We start from the raw sequence: 22,880 nt of genomic DNA, 5'->3' as shown, positions 1-22,880 counted from the left end.
TACAGAAAAACCCTGTCTCAAAAAACCAAAAAAAGTAAGTAGGCAGGACTGGAGGGGCTTCAGAAAATGAGTGGGAAGGGCATGCCCGTGTTTTCACCAGTATCTAGAGAAACAGAAGAAGGGGCAGCTCTTCTGAGTCACTGACAAAAGCAGGCAGGACGAGGAGCACAGGTTCTGTAAGTGGCTCCCTGTTTCCCTAAGACCAGGTCTCACTGTACAACCAGGTCAATCCTGAACTCCAGGTCCTCCCACTTCAGCCTCTCAAGTGATGGGGTTACAAGTCTGTTCCACCACAGGTTCAGGCTTGGTTTTGCTTTAGTTATGATGACTGCTATATGATCTATAGAAATACGAGCCCCAGAGAGGATTACACATGGTTTTTCACTATTTTGCCCAGATACATAAAAAAGCAAAACTGTAACCTTTGTCCTGTCTCAACAAAACCACGTGGCAACAAAAAAAGCTACTTCCAGGTCTTGGCACACACCTTTGGACAAACGTAAAATCACCTAACAACAGTATTTTCAGTGTTAATTTTATTTCCTATTCATATTCTCTAAGCCAGCGGTTCTCAACCCATGGCTTGAGACTCCCACAGGGATTGAATATTAGATATTTACATTATGATTCGTAACAGTATGAAGTAGGAATGAAATAATTTTGTGTTTGGGGCTCACCACAACACAAGGAATTGTGTTAAGGGGCTGAAAACCATTGCCCTAAGCCCTCACTCTAAGTCCTCTATGAAATGAAAGTTAGAATTCTGTCTCCAAGTTTGTTTGCTTCACAAGCACCGATTGACCTGGCGTTCTGTCACTGCTGTCTGCTTTGCTGCGAGTTCCTCACAAATCTGAGCAGATTGATGATGGCAGCTGGTGTCACTCCAGGAATACGACTAGCAGCCCCAATCTAGGAATTAAGATGACAAAAGAACCAGGATGAGCGATGTCAAATCAGATGTCCTCTCCCCACAGCCTCTTTATAAGACAGGCTGTAAACCAGTTAGATTCTGAGCTGGCGTCAGACTACACTGACCAGGTCACTTTTGAACTCTTGGGCTAAATAAAGACATCCTCCTTCATTTCAGTCTCCCAAGTAAGCAGTTAGGACTACAGGCAGGTGCCATCACAGCCAGCTACTAAGATTATCTGAGGGTTGGAGAGACGGCTCCATACCTAAGAGTGCTTGCTTCTTTTGCAGAGGATGCAGGTTCAGTTCCTAGCACCCACATGGTAGCCACAAGCATCTGCAACTCCAGTTCTAGGGGAGTCCATGTTCTCTTTTTCTGTTTTCCATAAGCACTGGGCATGCATGTTGCCCATACATACATGAAGGCAAAACACTTAAACCCATAAGAAAATGTGAATGTCATTAAAAATAAGTTTGTAAAGAAGATAAGGGAAGTGAGACATGACTTATGTCTTCAGGTCAGAATTTTATTTTATTTTATTTATTTATTTATTTATTTATTTATTTATTTATTTATTATATGTAAGTACACTGTAGCTGTCTTCAGACACTCCAGAAGAGGGCGCCAGATCTCGTTACGGATGGTTGTGAGCCACCATGTGGTTGCTGGAATTTGAACTCTGGACCTTCGGAAGAGCAGTCGGGTGCTCTTACACACTGAGCCATCTCACCAGCCCCAGCTCAGAATTTTAAATTGATGTGTGCAAGATCATATTGTTGTTTTTTTATGCTGGTTTCTCTGTGTAGCACTGCCTGTTCTGGAACTCCCTCTATAGACCAGGCTGGCCTCGAACTCAAAGAGGTCTACCTGTCTCCTTAACTGTATGTAAGTACTGGGATTAAAGGTACGTATGATCTAGCTAAGCTAGATAGATCATAAGAAACTTGGACATGCAGGTAACTGTGGGGGTGGAGTCCAGACAGAATACCAACACATATAATCACAGCACTTAGGAGGCATCATGCCAGAAGGACTACAAATTTGAAGCTAGCTTGGTCACAGAGGGAAACCATGTCTCAACAAAAAAAGCTACTTCCAGGTCTTGGCAGACACCTGTAACCCCAGTATTGGGCAGACTGAGGCAGAAAGATCTCAACCTGGGCTACAAAGACTCTTATCCCCTTCCTCTTCCTTCCCATAATGTTACAGTATCTTTTTCTTTCCATTAAAAAAAAAAATCTGTGGGAGAAGTGGAGAGATGGCTCAGTGAGTAAGAGCACTTGTTGCTGTTTCAGAGGGTCAGAGTGGATGCTAGGAGCATCCGCGGTGTCTGGCTCACAACCTTAACTCCAGTTCCAGGGCATCTGAATATGATACTCTCTTCTGACCTCCACAGGCACCAGGCACACATGTGGAGCAAGCAAAACACTCATACATATAAAGCAAAACATCTTCCCCTACCTCCCTCCCTCCCTTCCTTTCTTTCTTGAAAATACATGGTATAGACGACAATTAACACAGATTCACAGCTGTCAACATATGGGAACTATGTGACTTTGGCGCGCTCAGCCATAAATGAGACGTCTGTATCAACACTCCTCCCTTTAAAGCACAGGATGGAAGATGCTAAGAAAGGATGACTTAAAGCGTTTCCAAACGGAACAGACAAGACCTGCTCAAGTTCAAGCCTGACAAAATCCCATCCAGGGCAAGGGGACACAAAGCACCTCTAGCTTGTAATGTAATAATTACAAGAGACAGACTGGGGTGGGGCTGGGGGTTTCTTATTTCTTTAAATATAAGGAATACAATGGAATGCTTACATTAAACTGCTTTGCCTCAGTGGTTGCACAATAGGAAGGACCGGGTAATAAGAACATTTTGAAGCACATACACAGTTGAGACTAAATCACAGGGTGGGAGAACTCTGGCTCTCTTCCTCTCCTAGAAGCTTATGGAATATAAGTATGGAATCCCAAGAGGGATCCAGGGAATGATTTGAAACCACGAAAATGTATTCTAATTTAACCTAAAATGATTATATCTCACACACACACACTCACAGACACATACACACACACTCACAGACACACACACACACACACGTGTATGTGTACTAATGCTTTAGGACATGGTTGGGATTAGAGAATAGAGAATAATTGCAATCATCCTTTTTAAAATTTATTTTACTTAATTTATTTATTTATTGCTTACGTGTGTATGCACACCACAGTGTGTATGTGAAAAGATAACTTGAGAGGAAACCCATTTCCTAATTATCACCATCATCATTATTATTTTATTATTGATATGTGGAGGTGTTTTGCCCTCATGTAAGCCTGTGTACCGTTTGTGTGCCTGATGCCCACCAAGGGCAGAAGTGGGATTTGGATCACAGATGGTTGTGAGCCACCATGTGGTAGGAATTGAGCTTAGGTTCCCTGGAAGAGCAGCCAGTGCTCTTAACCAGTGAGCCATCTCTCCAGCAAATCAATCAATACCTCTCCCCCCAACCCCCAACACACACACTTTTTGTGACAAATCAATTCTTTTTTTTTTTTTTTTGGCTTTTCGAGACAGGGTTTCTCTGTGTAGCCCTGGCTGTCCTGGAACTCACTTTGTAGTCCAGGCTGGCCTCGAACTCAGAAATCCGCCTGCCTCTGTCTCCCAAGTGCTGGGGAGTTAAGGGTGTGCGCCACCACGCCTGGCTTGACAAATCAATTCTTAATTTTCAGTTATTTCAACTAAGCTCAGCTTTCTCATCTCTCAAAGAGACAGATCAACATCTGTCCTATGGAAAGAAAATAAGAGGCTAAGTTTCTTTTCCCTGGAATTGGAGTCATGGATCATTGGGAGCTACCATGTGGGTGGCTGGCTGGGAACCGGACCCAGGCCCTTTTCAAGAGCAGCAAGTGCTCATAACCGCAGCGTCCGCTCTTTCTTATAATTAAAGCACTAGCCCTTTTTGGCTCTGCTTAGACCTCGCTTCTTCCCGCTGCTTGTTGGCTTACCGTCTGTGGGCGACTCAAGTGTAGCTTCTCCCGGACTTCCTGGGACAAGGACACATCCCTGATGGTTAGGTAGTCGAGATCATGTGGAAGCTGCAAAGCCTCATCTCGCTGAACCTCCTTTATTTCTTGTAGCTGATATGACAACACTGACTCATAACTGGCTGGTGAATAAGATGAGAACTGTATTATGATACACACATTACACTAATAGCTGTATTTGTACAGCCCTTTACTATTTACAAATAGCTTCTGCATACATCATCATTCAACATGACACTTGGAGACAGGTGAGGTAGGTAATCTGTTTTCGTGTTTTGTTTTGAGACAGAATCCCATGTAGCCCAGGCTAGCCTCAAACTTGCCACATATTGAGGCTGACCCTGAACACCCTGAGGATGGCCTTTCCTTTTTGAGGAAAAGGAAGTTGAAGGTTATCATGCAGATGAATATTATACAGCCAAGGATGACCTTAAACTGCCGATTGTTATCCAGCCCGCACTGCAAAGTGGTAACACTACACAAGTCAGCCACCATGCCCAGCTCACTCAGAATTTCTTGTCTGTGCAAATCTTATTTATTTATTTATTTATTTATTTTTTGGTTTTTCAAGACAGGGTTTCTCTGTGTAGCCCTGGCTGTCCTGGAACTCACTCTGTAGACCAGGCTGGCCTCGAACTCAGAAATCCGCCTGCCTCTGCCTCCCGAGTGCTGGGATTAAAGGCGTGCGCCACCACGCCCGGCTCTGCAAATCTTATTTTTAACAGTAAGTGTTAAGTCCTAAAGATGGGCTGTTTCTCCAAGTTATTTTTATGTGAAGCTGTATGTGAATGTGTGTATTTTAGGGTGGTCCTAGGGATTGATCCCATGACCTACACATGCCAGACAAGTAGCTCTACTACTCAGCTATGCCCCCCGCAGGCTGCACCCCCAGCAGTAATTTTTAGAAATGGGGTTTCTTAGCAAACAATATTTATGCAATATAGATAAGGTTTTTATTAAGAATTAATGTTATGTAATGTTATGAAGAAAGTTTGGCAACTGTTTTGTCATGTATTCTATTCTTAGAAAATTACAGCCAGCCAGGCAGTGGTGGCGCATGCCTATAATCCCAGCACTTGGGAGGCAGAGGCAGGCGGATTTCTGAGTTCGAGGCCAGCCTGGTCTACAAAGCGAGTTCCAGGACAGCCAGGACTGCACAGAGAAACCCCGTCTCAAGAAACCAAGAAAAAAAAAAAGGGAATTAAAGCCAAAGTTTAAAAAAACAAACTTGTTTGGTGGTACTCATAATCAAGTCCAGGGCATTCAGGCCTGCTGCGTGCTATGCAAGGAGACACACACTACTGTTACCACTGAGTTAGGGCCCAGCCCAGCCTCTTTTAGTTTTAGGCGTTATCTTACTGAGTTGGACAGGTAGACCTTTTACACTCCTGCCTCAGCTTCCCAAGCTGGGACAACAGGACTGTGAGAACAGGCCCAGCAAAGTCTACCTTAAAATATGAGTTGAGTGGCTGGGGAGAAGACTCAGGGTTTAAGAGTCCACACTCTTCTTTCAGAGGAACTGAGTCCGATTCCTAGCACCCATGTCAGACGGCTCACAACCACCTGTTAACTCCAGATCCTCAGGCACACAGGCTGCACCACTGCCTCCAACATAATCAAAAAGGAAAGAACAAAACAAAACAAAAATTTTAAAAACCTAAGTTAAGGCAGTCCTTTCATCTTGTTCAACAAAGGGTAAGTTCCCTCTTCTCCTTCCTTCTCTCTCTCCTCCCTCCCTTCCTTTTTTTTTGAGACAGGGTTTCACCCTGTAGCCCCAGCTGTCCTGGAACTTTCTATAAACCAGGCTGGCCTCAAACTCAGAGAGATCCCCCTGCACCTGCCTCCCGAGGGCTAGGATCATGTGGGTCACAACACTTTTACCTATTACCCAGCGTGCATTACGCACAGTTTGGATAGGTTCTTACTAAGTGTGGCAACTGAAAGCTCAAGGTTATCCTATAAAGGCTATCCTAAAAGTTCCAGATCAGTCTGGACTATATCAGACCCATTTCAAAAAACGGGGGTAGGGTATACAAACTGCTGCTACACCTGAAGACCTTCTACAGTTGGAGGAGAGAACTGATTCCTGTAAGTTGTCCCGTGACTTCCAAACAAGGGCCATGGAATGAGCACACCCCCACACATACTCTGACATACACTTTAGGCCATGTGGTGGCTTGAGTGACAATGGCTCCTATAGGCTCATATATTTGAATACCTGGTCCCCAGTGAGTGAAAGTCTTTGAGAAAGATTAGGAGGTGTAGCCTTGTTGGCGAAAGTATGTTGCCCAAGCCCATTCCAGGCCCAGTGATTCTGACTGCTGCTTGTAGGTCAGGACATAAAGCTCGCAGCTGCTGTTCCAGCCCAGGCCTGACTGCTTCCTGCTATGATGATCATGGACTAACCTCTAAAACGTTACAGGCCCCCAATCAAATAGTTCTTTTAAAGAGCTGCCTTGAGACAGGGCCTCACTAAGTAACCCCAGCTGTTCAGGAACTCAGTATGTAGAACAAGCTGGTCTCAAACTCACAGAGAGCCACCTGCCTCTGCCTCTCAAGTGTTGGAATTAAAGGCATATGCCACCACACGTGGCTAAATGCCAAGTTTTTGTTTTCTTTGAAACTGAGTTTCCTATCGTCTAGCCTGCCCAAGTGCTAGGGTTACATGGGAATGCTTCACTATACCTGGCACAAGTTTATGATCCATAAATAGGCCTCAGGGTTTAATGGGATAAGATGGTTAATACTGACTCTTGATTTGACAAGATTTAAAGGCATTGTGGAAATTTGAGTATGTCTGTCAGGATATTTCCGAAATGGCTTAAGTAAAGAATGACGAGGTGGCTCCATCCCCAGGTCAGGCTCAGACTTCACAAAGGGAGAGAGGGAGCCGGGCACCGGTGTCTCAGCCTCCTGCCTGTGGATGAGCTGTAAGTCAGTGCCTCATGTTCAGCCAACCACAGGAAGATGCTCTCTCCTCAAGCCATGAGCCAAAACCCACTCATCCCCATGACCAACGTCCACAGCCTCTGTATTTATAAACCCATCCTTCTTTGTCAAGGATGGGAGACAAATCACAGTAAGGGGAGAGTAACTGTGTTACTAACAGGGTACCTAAGACCTTGCATATGGCCAAGGGCATATTTATTTCATCTCTCAAATATACATTGCAAAATAGGAAAGAAAATAAGACATAACATTGAGTTCTGCCCCCAAGAAACTTGTCTAGGGGCTGGCTGATAGGTAGGTCAGTAGGCAGAGGACTTATCTGGCATGTTTTCAGTCCTAAATCCTTGTGACTCTAAACCCTGTCAAGTTGATGATCAATATTAACCATTACATTCCAGAACTCCACAAAAACAGGTAGGTGGCAAACACTGCAATCCCAGCACGTAGAGAGTAAAAGGCAAAAGGGCTTAAGAGTAAAAGGTCATCCTCAGCTGTTTAGGATGGGCTGGCCTGGGCTACATCAGGTCATGTCTACCAAACCAAACCAAACCAAACCACCACCACCCACCACCACCCACCACCACCACCACCACCAACAACAAAAAATAAACACAAACACCACTGGAGAGTGGTTATGAATGCTTGCTGCAGTTCGAGGCCAGCCTGGTCTACAGAGTGAGTTCCAGGACAGCCAGGGCTACACAGAGAAACCCTGTCTCGAAAAACCAAAGGAAAAGAGCGAGCTCTTCCCACTCTTGCTGCTCTAGTGTCTCACCCATGTCAGGCAGCTCACTACAGAGTCTGTATCTCTAACTCAAGAGGATCAGAAACTCTCTTCTGCCGTCCACGAGCACCTGCATATGTGTGCACACACAAACACATACATGTACATAAAAACAAAATAACAGCTACTCCATGGCTGAATTCTTCCTATCAACAGGGATGATGATAAACAATGCTAACTGTGGATCACGCTAACTGAACAAAGTAAAGCTGCACAGCGAGGTGAAAGTCTGCCATCTAAGCAGCTGTTTCCAGTGCTACACCCAACTATCTGAAGTGTTCAATAGAGGAACCATAATGATGACATAAGTCTGAATCCTTACATGCTGTCATTCTGTACTGGGTGACTTGAGTTTTAAGCAAGTTATTTTGAATCATATGTATGTCTGTGCACACAACTGTAGGAACCTGTGGAGGCCAGAAAACTTGGCTCCCTTAGAGCTGCAGTTACAGGTGGTTGTTGGGAACTGAACCCTGAGCCTCTGGACCATCACACGCTTTTAGCCACTGAACCATCTTTCCAGTTCTATCTCCGTTATTTTTTAAGTTAAATTTAATGTGTGGTTTTTTGTTTTTAGTTTTTGTTTTTGTTTTTTTTTTTGGTTTTTCAAGACAGGGTTTCTCTGTATAGCCCTGGATGTCCTGGAACTCACTTTGTAGACCAGGCTGGCCTCGAACTCAGAAATCTGCCGGCCTCTGCCTCCCGAGTGCTGGGATTAAAGGCATGCACCACCACACCCGGCAAATTTAATGTTTTAGTATTGGGTCATTTGGGAAAATGTTTTTAGGAATTTTCTAGGTTTCTCTTTGTTGCTATCCCTTTATAAAATGACCCAAGGAATGGCAGGCAGCACACATCACTCTGTCCTCAGCCAAAGTCCAGTGAGCTGTGGAACTGAAGGGAGCACTGTCGCTGGGCGGAAGCGCCATTATTACTTCCCTGGCTGCTCCTCAAGGAGAGTCTTTTTCTGTATACTCAGCACACAGCTCTCCCACCATTCCCACTATCAGCCTATGCTGCATGCTTCTCTGTTTAGCTTTCCACTGGAGGACAAAGCTATGGCCATGCAGAGCCTGTATCATCCTCAGGCATGCTCAGCAACCACTGCCCTGGGTGGTCGGTCTACTGCTCATCCATCATCTGCACACGTGGAAAAGGATGGCATCACCTAGGCACACAGTCCTCCTTACCTTCTATTTTCAGTCTTCTGGCAAGCTCTCTACATGCAGTATACTTCTCCAAGGGCTCGGGAACCACACCAGCGAGTGACTCCATGTCCACTTCTTCATACTTAAGAACATCCAGAGCACTGCCAGTGTAAATAGTTTTATTAACATAAGGACCCATGTCCTGTAAACCAAACTCAGAACAAAATTCCTTGGAATATACTAAACATTACATTAAAAGGGACTCTCAAATGTTTTCTAAGTATACTGAGCAAACGCAGCAGCATCTGGCCAGGTGTGGTGGCACACAACTTTACTCCTAGCACTTAAGAGGCAGAGGCAAGGGCTGGAGAGATGGCTCAGCGGTTAAGAGCACTGGCTGTTCTTCCAGAGGTCCTGAGTTCAATTCCCAGTAACCACATGGTGGCTCACAACCATCTGTAATGGGATCTGATGCCCTCTTCTGGTGTGTCTGAAGAGAGCAATGGTGTACTCATATACATAAAATAAATAAATCTTTAAAAAATGTATTTGACCGGGCGGTGGTGGCGCACGCCTTTAATCCCAGCACTTGGGAGGCAGAGACAGGTGGATTTCTGAGTTTGAGGCTAGCCTGGTCTACAAAGTGAGTTCCAGGACAGCCAGGTCTATACAGAGAAACCCTGTCTCGGGAAAAAAAAAAAAAAAAACACTCAACATCAGGGTTCTAACATACACTTTCTTTAAAAAAAAAAAAAAAAAGGGTGGAGGGTGGCAGTGGCAGACGTAGAGGCAAAAGGATCTCTGTGAGTTCAAGGCCAGCTTGGTTTGTATAGTCAGTCAGAACTATATAGAGAGAACATGTCTCAAAATAAAATAATAAAATAAATAATAAGCAATAAAAAGTGACGCATCCGCAAAGGTCATCCAAGAATATGCAATGGATTCTCTGTGCCGCTAACGCATGCCTATGACCCTAGCAGCTGAGAGGAAGAGGCAGGAGCACCAGCAGTGCCAAGCCAGCCTGGGTTACATCGAACTCTAGCTCAAAATACCCTGTCCACAAGAACTCAGTGGCGTGAACACTTAACTCCCTAACCCCTCATCACCATAACTGTGATGTTATTATGTAATAATTATGGTGTTATGAGGCTGTGGCCCTCCACTGCCCTCTTTAGAGTCCTCCTTTTGTGTGCTAGGGTTCAGATATCCTTTGTGTCCCTCAAAGGCATATGCTCTGGAAGTACAGTCTCCAGTGTCATAAGTCATACTGTTGAGGACCACACTTTAAGACAAAGGACTGCGTCTCTGCTCTTCAGAAGGGGTTATGCTACTGTTAGGAAGTTAGTGCTCACATTAGTGAGCTCTTGTCAGAAGAGCAAGCCTGACACCTACATTTCTCGCTTCCTATATTTCTATAGGGGTTCTAAAGAGCAGCACATGCGCTCTAGCCACATACGGTTATTTTTAAACTTACACATACTCCTACTGCTCTGAAGCAACTGGCCGTAAACCCTCAGCAGAGGTCAGAGAGAGGAAGCTGCCTAACTTGGGAAGTTTCAGAATCTAAATTGGTAGCCAGATAAAGATTCTTTTTAAAAAATAAAATATGCAGCCTTGGGTATTTTATTATAACATAAAACTGGTTAATAGAGCTAGTAAACAAAAATATTGCCTGCAATAGTGAAAATGTTGTTCCCAAATTTATTTGTTGGGTCCTAAGAACCCAAGTACTACTATGAAAAGGCGAGGCCAGCCATAAGGATTAGTGCCCTTAAAGGAGTCTTGTTTGTCCCTCTGCCATGAAAGGATGGAGGCAGAGGATCAAGAGCACCAAGTAACTGCCAGCCATGGAGCAAGTTTGGGCCACCCCACCCCCAAAATAAAACTAAGTACAACACAACAAAAAACTAAAAACAATGTAACATCTCTAAGAGCCATCCCAGAAAACAGGACTCACAAGAGGGAGAATATCAGTGCCATCATGATATGCACAGTGTCCCTCTAAAGTCCAAAGCATGATTGATTTGTGCCCTGCTGGCTCCCTCTCCTAGCTAAATTACATTGTTTGTCTGTTTGTTTTCCAAATGGGGATTAAAAAAAATTCAATGGTGAAACACATATACTTTATATTACTCAAGGTCCTTAGAACTTATGTCCCAGGACCTGGAGTTGGGGCAGGATGATCAGGGTGCAAGCTCATCCTAAGCTGTTTCAGCTACTGAGGAAACATAAGGCTGGCTCAGACTGCACAAGGCGTGGATGTGTGTACGTCCGAGTGTGTACGTATATACATGTACACATACGTACACACACACACACACACCTCCCTTCCTTGTTCCTGGAACAAAAATGTTTTCTAAGAGTGTCCTTTAGACTCAGAAGCCACATAGCTAAACCAAGGGAAACAAAATCTCAAATGTGACATGATCCTTCAAAAAAAAAATTATACAGAATATATAACACTGAAAAAATAAAAAAGAACTTATACTACTATGTTTTTAAAATTAAACAATTTTCCTTGCTGTAGAACATGCATTAGCTGGGACCACTCTAGTTTTCCAGCCTAACAGAGAAAATGGGGCCTTGTATTTCTTTTGGCTTGAAGTCTCTAAATCTGAGGAAAACCAAAAGAATTCAATGGAAACCACAAGAAAATTGTACATGTACAAAAAATTAAGACTTGAGCTGGAGCGGTGGCTCAGGGGTTGAGGGCACTGAATGTTATTCCTGAGGATCCGGGCTTGCTTCCCAGCACCCACAGGACAGCTCACAACTGTCTAACTCGAGTTCCATGGGATCTGACACCCTCTTCTGGTTCCCTGGGCACCAAGCATGCATACGGTACATGTAATTCATGTAGGCTACTCCTACACACACACACACACACACCCCTACACACACACACAACTCCTACACACACACACAACACCCACCCCCCCACCCCTACACACACACCCCTACACACAGACACCCACACACACACACACACACACAACTCCTACACACACACATCTACACACACCCCTACACACACACACAACTCCTACACACACACATCTACACACACACAGACACCTACACACACACACAACTCCTACACACACACATCTACACACAGACACCTACACACACACACAACACCTATACACACACAACTCCTACACACACACACACACACACACACATATAACACCTACACATACTTTATAACCAAACATAAATATATTTATCAAGATTTTTTTCTTTGCTAGGTATGGTGGTACACGCTACTACCCGCACTAGGGAGGCAGAGAACAGAGAATTCAAGACCTCACTCATGCTAAGCATGCATTCTACCATCAAGCTACAAGCCCAGCCATACACATTTTACTTTCTTTCTAAATTCATTTTTCAAGACCGGGTCTTATGAGCTCAGTTTAGACCCCACTTTGTTATACAGCTACAGCAGAGACAGACCTGAAACTTCTGATCCCTATCAACTGCCAAGATTAATGTCATACTATCTCATTTTTCTGTAAAAACTAAGAAAAGTCTACATTGAAAATCATACCTGACAGGAAGGCTTCTATTAATACTTATAGGAGTTTGTGGAATTAACTTTTTCCATTTGGAGCTTGAAAATTTAATGGATTTCAACACAGAAATACCTTCTTCTAAAGATGACTTCATCCACAAAGCTCTTTCATATCGCTGTGAGGACACACAGCCAGCTTCCTTATGGGCTAGGAAACGAAGAGGGAGAAAGAAGTTTTAAAGAACAGCAGAGGGGCTGAAGAGATGGCTCAGCGGGTAAGTAAGAGCACTGACTGCTCTTCTGAAGGTCCTGAGTTCAAATCCCAGCAACCACATGGTAGCTCACCCCCCCCCCGCACCCCCCGTAATGAGATCTGACACCCTCTTCTGGTGTGTCTGAAGACAGCTACAGTGACTTATGTATAATAATAAATAAATCTTTTATTTATAAAAGACCAGCAGAGTACAGGGCATGGCATCACACTGCGTGCAGACGTGGAGACCTTGTCTTAATAGCTCCCCACCAACACCCACTTCCCACGGCTGGATGTAGTAGTCACCTACTACTTGATAGGTGTGGTCAAGGAGAACAGGAATTCAAAGTCATCTGAGGCCACACTGTAAGAGATCCTGCCTCAAAACAATTACACAAACCAATAAAACCCCAAAGCAGTGAAACATTAAAAGTTACCTCGGAACGTGAGCCGGGTGTCAGCATTATCTGGGCGCAGTGACAATCGGAACTCTACTCTGCTAGTGAACATTCGGTATGGCTCACTGGTGCCCAGGGTGGTGAGGTCATCAATCAAGACTCCTATGTAGCCTTCTGTGCGACTCACAACAAAGGGTGGCTTTCGACTGACTCGTAGACTGGCATTGATTCCAGCTATCACCCCCTAGAAGAGGACTGAAATGTTTAAGAGGCCATTATGAACTGAACAAATAGCTATTCTATGTAGCACGCTATCTAGGAAAAACCCACACAGGGAGGAAGAGCTGGGCAGTGGGGAGTGGGGGCACAGTATATATACGTACACACACACATATACACATACATATATACATATACACATACATACATAATGTATGTGGTGTCTCTTTATAGCAATGCAACACTGACCAACCAAGATAGTGGTAACGATTATGGGAGGTTAGAATGATTTCATAAGATGCTACCTCAAAAGCACAAGGACCTACATTTGATCCTAAACACCCTCCCGAGAAGCCGAGAATAGGGCTACAAGCCTATAACCTCAGCACCGAGGGAGGCAGAGACAGGTCACTGAAGCTCACTGGTTAGTCAGTTTAGCTTAACTGATGAGCTCTAATGAGAGATTCTGTCTTAAAATATAGCCAGGCGGTGGTGGCGCACGCCTTTAATCCCAGCACTTGGGAGGCAGAGGCAGGCGGATTTCTGAGTTCGAGGCCAGCCTGGTCTACAAAGTGAGTTCCAGGACAGCCAGGGCTATACAGAGAAACCCTGTCTCGAAAAACCAAAAAAAAAAAAATATATATATATATAAGGTAGGGGGTTTGAGGAGGTAGTTCAAAAGGTTAAGCATGTGTACTGCTCTTGCCGCGGACCCAAGTTTGGTTTGCTGTACCCATGCTCGGCAGCTCACAGTCATCTATAACTCCAGCTCTAGGGCACCCCTCTCCTGGCACCTACATTCATGTGCTCATACCATCACCCCATACATAACTAAAAGAAGGCAGCTAGAGAACTGGCTATAAAGCAGGAAAGGGTATTGGCTGCTTTTCCAGAGGCCTTGGATTTGATCCCTAGCATCCATATGGTGGCGCATAATCATCTGTATCTCTAGTTTCAGAGAATCTAAGGTCGTGTTCTGGCCTCCACAGGCACCAGGCACACACATGGTATACAGACAAACATGGGGACATAACACCCATACACATAAAATAATATAAGGTGAGGAACACCAGAGAAAAATATCTAATGCTGATCTCTGACCTCAACATGCACAAATGCACAGACACAACACAGAAAGCCAGAATAGTAATAACAATATGATCATCTTCAAAGAATTAAATAGTCTTTTTTACACTTTAGAAGCAATCCCATATTTTCATAACATGCTAGCATATCTAGGGACTCAGAAACTAGCTATAAGTTCTTTCAAAATCATATCCCACAAGCTGGGCAACATGGCACACATGCGCCTGCAATTTTAGCGCTAGGGAGGTGAAGCAGAGAGATCAGCAGTTTGAGCCGGGAGTGGTGGTGCATGCTTTTGATCTCAGTAGTACAAAGGTGAAGGTGGGTCTGAATTTTGAGGTCAGCCTTGGCTATATAGCAAGTTTGAGACCAGTCTGGGCTACGAGTCCCTATCTGAAAAACAAAAACAAAAAACAAACAAACACAAAAAAACCAAAAACAAAACCCCAAAACCAACCAACCAATCAAACAAAAAACCAAGATAAAAGATGAGTCTGGGCTACTACATAGCAAGACCGTATTTCAAAACAAAACAAGTATATTCTATACAACTATCTCCACTTAGCCTGAAATACTGTTGTATCTAAGATCTGTATAGTTAACACAATAGACGGTAAGTAATGAACACTAATTTTCTTTGTTTATAGTACCATATGAATCTGAATCAACTCTTAGCTGGAACTGGGTGGGCATGATGGCTTACACCATTAATCTTAGCACTTGGGAGGCAGAGGCAGGTACATCTCTGAGAGTTTCAAGTGGGCCTAGTTTACATAGTGAGCTTCATAGCCAAGACTACATAGAGACCAGATCTTAAACAAAACAAACAAATCTCACCTGAGCTGCAGCTTCCTCATAGCCAGTGGTTCCATTTATCTGTCCAGCAAAGAACAGCCGCTGAACCAAGTGTGTCTCGAGGGAAGGACTGATCTGACGGGGGTCTAAATAATCATACTGCACACCATAGCCTGACCAAAGAACAAGAGCACACGGTAAGTCGCTGCACGTGGCTAAGGGAGGAGACTCAAAGCACATCAGACCACAGCAGATGGATGGATGCTGGGCTCCATCTTTATGTATTTTGACACAGGGTCTTGCTATGTAGCCACACTGCCTCAAGCTTGCAGATAGCTTCCCGTGTTACCTTCCCGTGTACTAGGATTACAGATGTACGTTCTCCTATGTCTAGCTTGGGCTACTTTTATGGAGTGTTAAGCAACAATGGTCGGAGCTAAGACCACCTTGCTGCTCACACTGCAGAGTATCTGGGGCCCTCTTTACCTGGGTGAACCATTTTGGCTTTCTCCAAGCCTCTGATGCATGTTATCATTTTCTCCTGTAACTCAGCTGGCAGTGTAACAGATAACCCTTGCGGGTAGATGAGATCAGAATCCATTCCTTCAGGCTCCAACCAAACCTGATGTAGACGATTTGGAAACCGTAAAACCTTTGATTCAATAGAGGGACAGTATCTAGAACAAGACATTAAAATTTCAAGTAAATTCAAGGACAGAAAAAGTTTTCCTCATTCCTTAAAGTGATTAAGCACCAGCTTCTGTCCTTACCGGGGCCCTCTTGTGGTTTCCTGAACGTGGCTATTCAGGTGAAGGTTCTCAAGGACAAGCTCATCCACTCTGGGGTTGGTGTGAGTCAAGTAACATGGCAGTTGGTTTTCCGGCTAGAAGATAGCAAGCAGATACAGTGCAGACTTCACCTGCTTGTCTGTTTGAGACAGGGCCCTGAGTAGCCTAACTGGCCTGGAGGAGAGAAGCTATCCTTAAACTCTGGCTCTCTTGTTCTAGCTCCTGACTGCTGAGGTTGCATACGGGCCATTGCTCCTTTACTGACTGACCTGCTGCTTATTCAAATAAATTCTACGCAATACTGACTTCTTTAACACATATCTCGTTTGTACATAATTAAATGTTCCTGACAAAAATCAGCATATATCCCAACAGGTGAACCTAAACATAAGAAGTTTCTAAATCTAATTATCAGTTTCTGGGAAAAACGGTACAGGCAATAATCAGACAAATCTAGGATATGGGAAGTTAGAGGGGGGAAAACTTAACTCCTTTTATACATAAATACTGGGGACAGGAACAACAGATATAAAGCAGCCTCTAGTGGAATATGTACACTTCTCTCTTGGTCATTTTTAAAATAGCTTAAAATAAAACTACTGCAAGAAACACACCCAAGGGATGATAATGAGGGACAATCTGGGTTTCCATAGTGGAAGGGGATAACTCCCATTAGGTGTCCACCACTAGCATGTGATCTTCATACGCAAGTCAGAGGCCGTAGAGGTGAGGGAGTGGGAGAGAGAGAGCAATCAAGGTGGTAGGGAGAGAAAACACACTCAAATAGAATGAACTATGTTTGAGGAAATTAGGGGAAAACTGAGCACCAGATGACATTACGAAATGTTTTAGCCAGGTGGTGGTGGCCTACCTTAACTGAAATACACTACTTAACTTTTTTTTTTTTCGAGACAGGGTTTCTCTGTGTAGCCCTGGGTGTCCTGGAACTCACTTTGTAGACCAGGCTGGCCTCGAACTCAGAAATCCACCTGCCTCTGCCTCCCGAGTGTGGGATTAAAGGCGTGTGTCTCCACGCCTGGCTTTACTTCTTAACATTTTAAGCCATTAGCTTGAACCATTCATTAAAGAACCATAGAACCAGCTGCATGGTGGTGGCCCATGCCTTTAATCCCAGCACTCAGGAGACAGAGGTAGATGGATTGCTAGGTTCAAAGCCAGCCTGGTCTAGAGTTCCAGGCTAGCCAGATCTATCCTCTCTTTAAACACACACACACACAGAAAAACATTTTTTGATGTTTTAGTAGGCATAGTGCTTCCTGTTGATAATCTCAGCACTTGGGAAGGTGAGGCAGGAAATCTTCCTTAATAGAGTTACATAGTAAGTCAATTAGAATAAATGTGAAACAACATAAATACAGACCTAGACTAGGGGTGGGGAATCAGTAGACTTTGGCTAGGGATATCTATTAATAACAACATTGGATCAGTATGACAGTCCTCAAATTTCAACACTGCACTGCATTTATATTACAGGACATTTGTGTTTAGTTGAGGTTCATATTGAATTATTTAGAGGGAAGGCTCACAATCTCTACTGAGCCATATATCACCCTACCCTCAGTCTGTTTTCCTACTTTGTAAACCTGAAATTGTTTCAGAAAGGTTTTGTATGTAGTAGTTTAAGTGAATAACGGCTCCTATAGGCTCCGATACTTGAGCACTGGGTCCCTCAGTGGTGGAACTGTTTGGGAAGGATAGGGCAGGAGGATGGCTTTGCTGGAGGGGTGTGTCACTGATGATAAGCTTTGAGGTTTCAAGGGACTAGAGACATTCCTAATTAGCTTGCTCTCTTTCTCCCCCTCAGGTGTTGGATCAAGATTTAAGCTCTCACCCATTGCTCCAGTGCCATGCCTACTGCCATGCTCCCTACCATGACAGTCATGGACTCACCCTCTGGACCTATAAGCTCCCAAAAAACTCTTCTGTAAGTTGCCTTGGTCATAGTGTCTTAGCAATAGAAAAGTAACTGAGGCAGTAGACAAAGTAAGTTATATAGAAATGAAATAATGAAATTTAACAATGTATAGGAAAAGACCCAATTACTAAATTAACTAACAGACATATAAATAAAAACAAAGCAAAACTTTAAAATGACAGCAGAAATAGGAGAAAGACAGACAGTTAGGATCTGTCCTGCTGTGAATACCTAGTATCAGCCATCAACCCGGGTTTTTGTAACTGTCTTACCTTTATCCACACGCTGTCACTGAGAAAGCTGAATGGTATGGATGGATCATCTGGTGTATGCTTGTTTAGAATGGAGAAATTAATGGACTCTTTGGCGAGTCGGGGTGGAGTTCCAGTCTTTAGTCTTCCTACCGTAAATCCCAACTTCTCCAGAGTCTGAGCCAACCCTATGGAGGGCTGATCCCCCAAACGTCCTGCAGGATGCATCTCCAATCCAATCATGATCACGCCTCTCAGAAATGTCCCAGTAGTCAGGACTACACTCTCTGCATAAACTGTACTTCCATCTGCTAAATGATTGAGAAAAAAACAAAAGTAAACTAAACAAAGCAGTGAAGTATTCCCTCATTGTTGCCACAGAAGAAAATAGAATGTAAGTACTTTATATCAGAATTCCAGAGCCAGCAGTGGTGGTGCACACCTTTAGTCCCAGGGCTCAAGAGGCAGAGGCAGGTGAATATCTGTAAGTTTGAGGCCAGTCTGGTCTACAGAGTGAGTTCTAGAACAGCCAGGGCTATACAGAGAAGTCCATTCTAAACAAAACGAAACCAAAAAAACCCAAAAGCCTCCACCCACTGCAAAAAAATAATTACAGAAAAACTTCCTGTCTCTAAAAACTTGACATTTTTTCTTGTAGTTCTTTTTAAAAACTTTATTAAAGTATGAACAAATTTATTTTTCATCAATAAGTATGTATGTGTATTTAATTTAATTAATTAATTAATTTATTTGAGATAGGCTCTCTCTATGTAGCTCTGGCGATTCTGGAACTCACAAAGATCCACCTGCCTCTGCCTTCTGAGCACTGGGATTAAAGGTTTGCACCACCACTGCCTAGTAATAAAATACAATTTTCAATATAAATTGTTTATTAAAGAACTAACAAACAGAAAAACAGTACATATTTATGATGTTATCATGGTGTTATAGGTACCTTGTATAAAATGAGTCCCATAACCGTACTTAGAAAAATCTCAGGGTACAACATTGTATTATCAACTATAGTTGATGCCTTTCTACACATTTCATCTCTAAAAGCATCCAACTTATAAGTGAAAGCTTGTGCCTATAGATCAACTTCTCTTTATTTAGCACTCAAGACAAAGAATTCCAAATGAATAAGAAGCCTGCATGTGCCCCAGTGCGCGGTGTCTGTGACCTCGGCATTGGAACAATGGAACAGCCAGGCTGGCTGTGTCAGTGAGCACCAGGATCAGTGAGAGACACTGTTTCCAAAACTAAGCAACTCTGCAGCTTGGTGAGATGGCTCACCAGACCAAAAGGAACTTGCTATAAAGCCTGGTGACCTGAGCCTGGTCCCTGGAACCCACACGGTGGAAGGAATGAAATGTCTCCTGCATGCTGCTAACTTCCTTGAGTGTGCCAGACATGTCCCCCAGTAGTGTAAAAAATAAATAAGCAGAAAAAATAAACAAGTGTGGAAGACACCTAATGCTGACCTCTACCCACTAAACACATGTGCATAATCACTCTAGATGGCTATATGTTATGAATCTCAAGAATCTAAGCAGTGTAGCAGGGGAAACATGATGTTCCTAAAGAAGCACACAGGCATGCTGCACTTGGTGAGGGTACTGTCAAAAATTAACTGATTTTAGCATTTTGATTAAATACAACATGATTTTTTCTTTTTTAAATTGTCAGATATTGAAAGGAATTTTAAAAATGTATAAAATAGGCCATGTGAGGTACATGCCTTTAACTGCAGCACTTGGAAATTAGAAGCAGGTGAATTTATGTGAATTCGAGGCCAACCCTGATTACACAGGAAAACATCACTCCAAAAAAAGAAAAGAAAAAAAGAAAAAAAAAAAAGTTGTATCCACTTCTGAATGCTAGATAGTAGCTGGAAGACTGGTAACTGATAGAGGGAAGAGAAGAAACTAGTAAGATTGAACTAGTTCCTCCTTGCAAAGGTCAGAAATTAGAGAACCAGAAAGATTGAGGTTGAGAAACTGTGCTAATTCTATGTCAAGCTAACATTGGCTAGAGTGTTCTGAGAGGCACTGGGAAACTGCCTCCATAAGATTGGGCTGTAGGCAACCATATAGAACATTTTCTTAATTAGTTATTAATGTGGGAGGACCGCCTGTTGTGGGCAGGGCCGTGCCTGGACACTGGTGGTCCAGGGTCCTCCTGTAAGAAAGCAAGTTGAGCAAGCCAGTAAGCAGCAGTCCTCTGAGGTCTCTGTAGCGGCTCTGCCTCCAGGTTCTTGCCCAATTTGAATTCCTGTCTTGGCTTCCCTCAGTGGACTGTGATACTAAGCCAAATCAACCCTTTCCTCCCCAACCTGCCTTTCGTCATTACATCACAGCAACACTACCCTTAAGTAAGACAAGAACGGAGGGGTGGGTGATGTAGGGAAATCTGCCTCACATGGGTTTTTTGGTTTTTTGGTTTTTTTCGAGACAGGGTTTCTCTGTGTAGCCCTGGCTGTCCTGGAACTCACTCTGTAGACCAGGCTGGCCTCAAACTCAGAAATCTGCCTGCCTCTGCCCCACAAGTGCTGGGATTAAAGGTGTGTGCCACCACTGCCTGGCACTAAAATAATATTAATGAACCTTGAATTTGACTGAGATTCATGATGGTCAAAATGAAGAGACACATGATTATTTACATAATTTTCTTATTCAGGCATCGAAAACCAGAATTTCCTGGAACAGCAAAAACGTCTGCATGCTCTTCTCTAAAGCAAGTTTCTCACAGAGTTTGCTAGGCTGGTTAGCATTATTAGCCAGTACATACCCAGGACAACACCTCTGACCCTGGACTTCCCAGGGTACCCGGGCTCTGCTTCTGCAAGAACTAGATCTTCTACAGCTCCCTCCTGAACAGTGAGCAGAGGCGTGCTCAGGATTTCTTTCTGTCAACAGAGAATGCCAGTTGAAAGAGCAGTTGGAGAAGCCCACAGTCCCTCCTGGCCTCACCGGTGCTCACCCCCGGCCTCTCCCGTGCTCACCTGCATGTTCTGTTTATAAAGTTTCCGGTCAATCTGTGCTCTCAGTCCCCACACAGCAGGGCCCTTGCGCCGGTTTAGCACTTTGTAATGTATGCCAGACTGGTCACAGATCCGGGAACACAGGCCATCCAAGGCATCCACTTCTCTCATCAAATGCCCCTTTCCGATGCCACCAAAGGAAGGATTACAGGACATCTGACCTAAAGAGAATGGGTAAGATCATAATAGAGTACCCTGTACATATTACTTAATAAAGAGTGCTCGGAATCAGACTAATCCGATTCATTGAAAACAATAAACCCCAACACGCTCTCCTCTAACTTCAAAGAGAGGAGGAATTAGCAGAAAATGGGCGACTCATTCCCGTTCTCTGCATTCCTATGGACTCTATCGTCTAAGCCAAAGTTACCTTTCTTCCTTGAAGCCAAGGAATACTTGATACTGTACCACCGTCCTTCATCACTTTGGTCAGACGTGATTGGGTACACCTTGAATCCCAGCACTCAGGAGGCTGAGGCAGATGGATCACTGTGACTTTCAAGCCAGCTTGGTCTACACAGCACTGTCTCATTTATGAGAATCATTAGTAGGCCTCCGAAATGTTTTTAGCCATATTCTACAGCGTTGATAGAACACAGGTTTTGCACTACTGTGTATATGTCTAAAAGAATTTAAATCTGTGTGAAGTGACAAGTGGACTTCTATATTTAAGGAGACACTTACTCGCCAGAGCCTAGAAGCGGGATCACCCTAATGTTTATCAAGTGATGGATGGATAATGAAAACGAGGTGCGTAAGCTGAGGCGCCTATCAGCACAAAATACCGAACTCGACAAGTGGCGGAAGGGCTTGACAAGCTCTCCGTGGACGCACCACGTCGGTCACTTAACAAGACGGGTGTGAAAATGTTAACTCGGGATTTCTCGGAGATGACAATACGGGGATGGTCAACCCAGGGACCTGCCCAGCGGCCGCCGTGGCTTTCAGTCCTCCGCTCCCTGACCCCTGGCACCGGCCACTCCGGTCCACCGCAACCCTGCCCGCGCTCGGTCGGACGCAGAGTCCCCGCCGCGGTCGCGGGGCTCCTCACCGATCGTGTCCACGCGGTGCGTGAGAAGCAGGGTCCGCGAGCCACAGCGAGCGGCGGCGGCGGCCGCCTCGGTCCCCGCGTGCCCTCCTCCGATAACTACCACGTCGAAGTGCGGGGTGCAGGGCGCCGCGCTGTCGCTGCGGAGGCGACGCAAAGGCAGCCGTCTGCCGAGGGACGCTGCGGCCCAGCGGCCACGGCCTCGGAGAAGGAACATGTTGAGGGAAGCTAGCTAGAGACGCCCGGAACTGTCACCGGAGTAGAAGCCAGCTGGGCGTCGCCATCTTGGCCGCGTCAGCGCGTAGCGCGCCTGCGTCCAGCGACGCTTTTGATTGGCGGGTTGGAGCTTCGCGCGGCTACGGCCGCGGGGAGGTGCGCGCAGGCCCTGTGCGTTCTCCCCCCGCACCCCCCCACCCCCGCCCGCGCGTACTTTCAGCGCTGGCGGGAGATTCTATCTTGGAGGTTGAGGTTAGGCTTTTCCTGTGGACTCGTCTTTATCGCCAGGTTGCTACCTATGAACAATACATTTGATCAGTTCGCCTCAAAATCTTCTGAGAGGTTCGTCGACTAAGGCAATCCGAGTTCTCATCCTCATGTTGAAGGCCATCTGGGTCTACAAATGACTATCACGTCTCCAAATCAAAACTCCATTATTTATATACAGCTTAAACATTTTTTTTAGACATTTATTTTATGTGTATGATTGTTTTG

The 22,880-nt window shown here is 44.5% G+C and overlaps 1 protein-coding gene across 1 annotated transcript; it reads right to left on the bottom strand.

Moving 5' to 3' along the window:
- Positions 1 to 521: 521 nt before the first annotated feature.
- Positions 522 to 22,469, bottom strand: Mto1 (mitochondrial tRNA translation optimization 1). Its single transcript, XM_021171983.3, is given in 13 exon segments — positions 522 to 828; positions 831 to 909; positions 3,922 to 4,082; positions 8,884 to 9,002; positions 12,392 to 12,563; positions 13,046 to 13,250; positions 15,149 to 15,279; positions 15,593 to 15,783; positions 15,877 to 15,989; positions 18,103 to 18,392; positions 20,869 to 20,986; positions 21,083 to 21,282; positions 22,173 to 22,469. Coding segments are annotated over 13 exon segments (2,037 nt in total). The 5' UTR covers positions 22,387 to 22,469; the 3' UTR covers positions 522 to 784.
- Positions 22,470 to 22,880: the final 411 nt, after the last annotated feature.

Source organism: Mus caroli, unplaced genomic scaffold, assembly GCF_978045245.1.
Source record: "Mus caroli unplaced genomic scaffold, Mus_caroli_1 scaffold_11, whole genome shotgun sequence".
Lineage (NCBI taxonomy): Eukaryota > Metazoa > Chordata > Mammalia > Rodentia > Muridae > Mus > Mus caroli.
The sequence above is the reverse complement of the archived record's forward strand: the minus strand, read 5'-3'. Positions and strand labels throughout refer to the sequence as shown.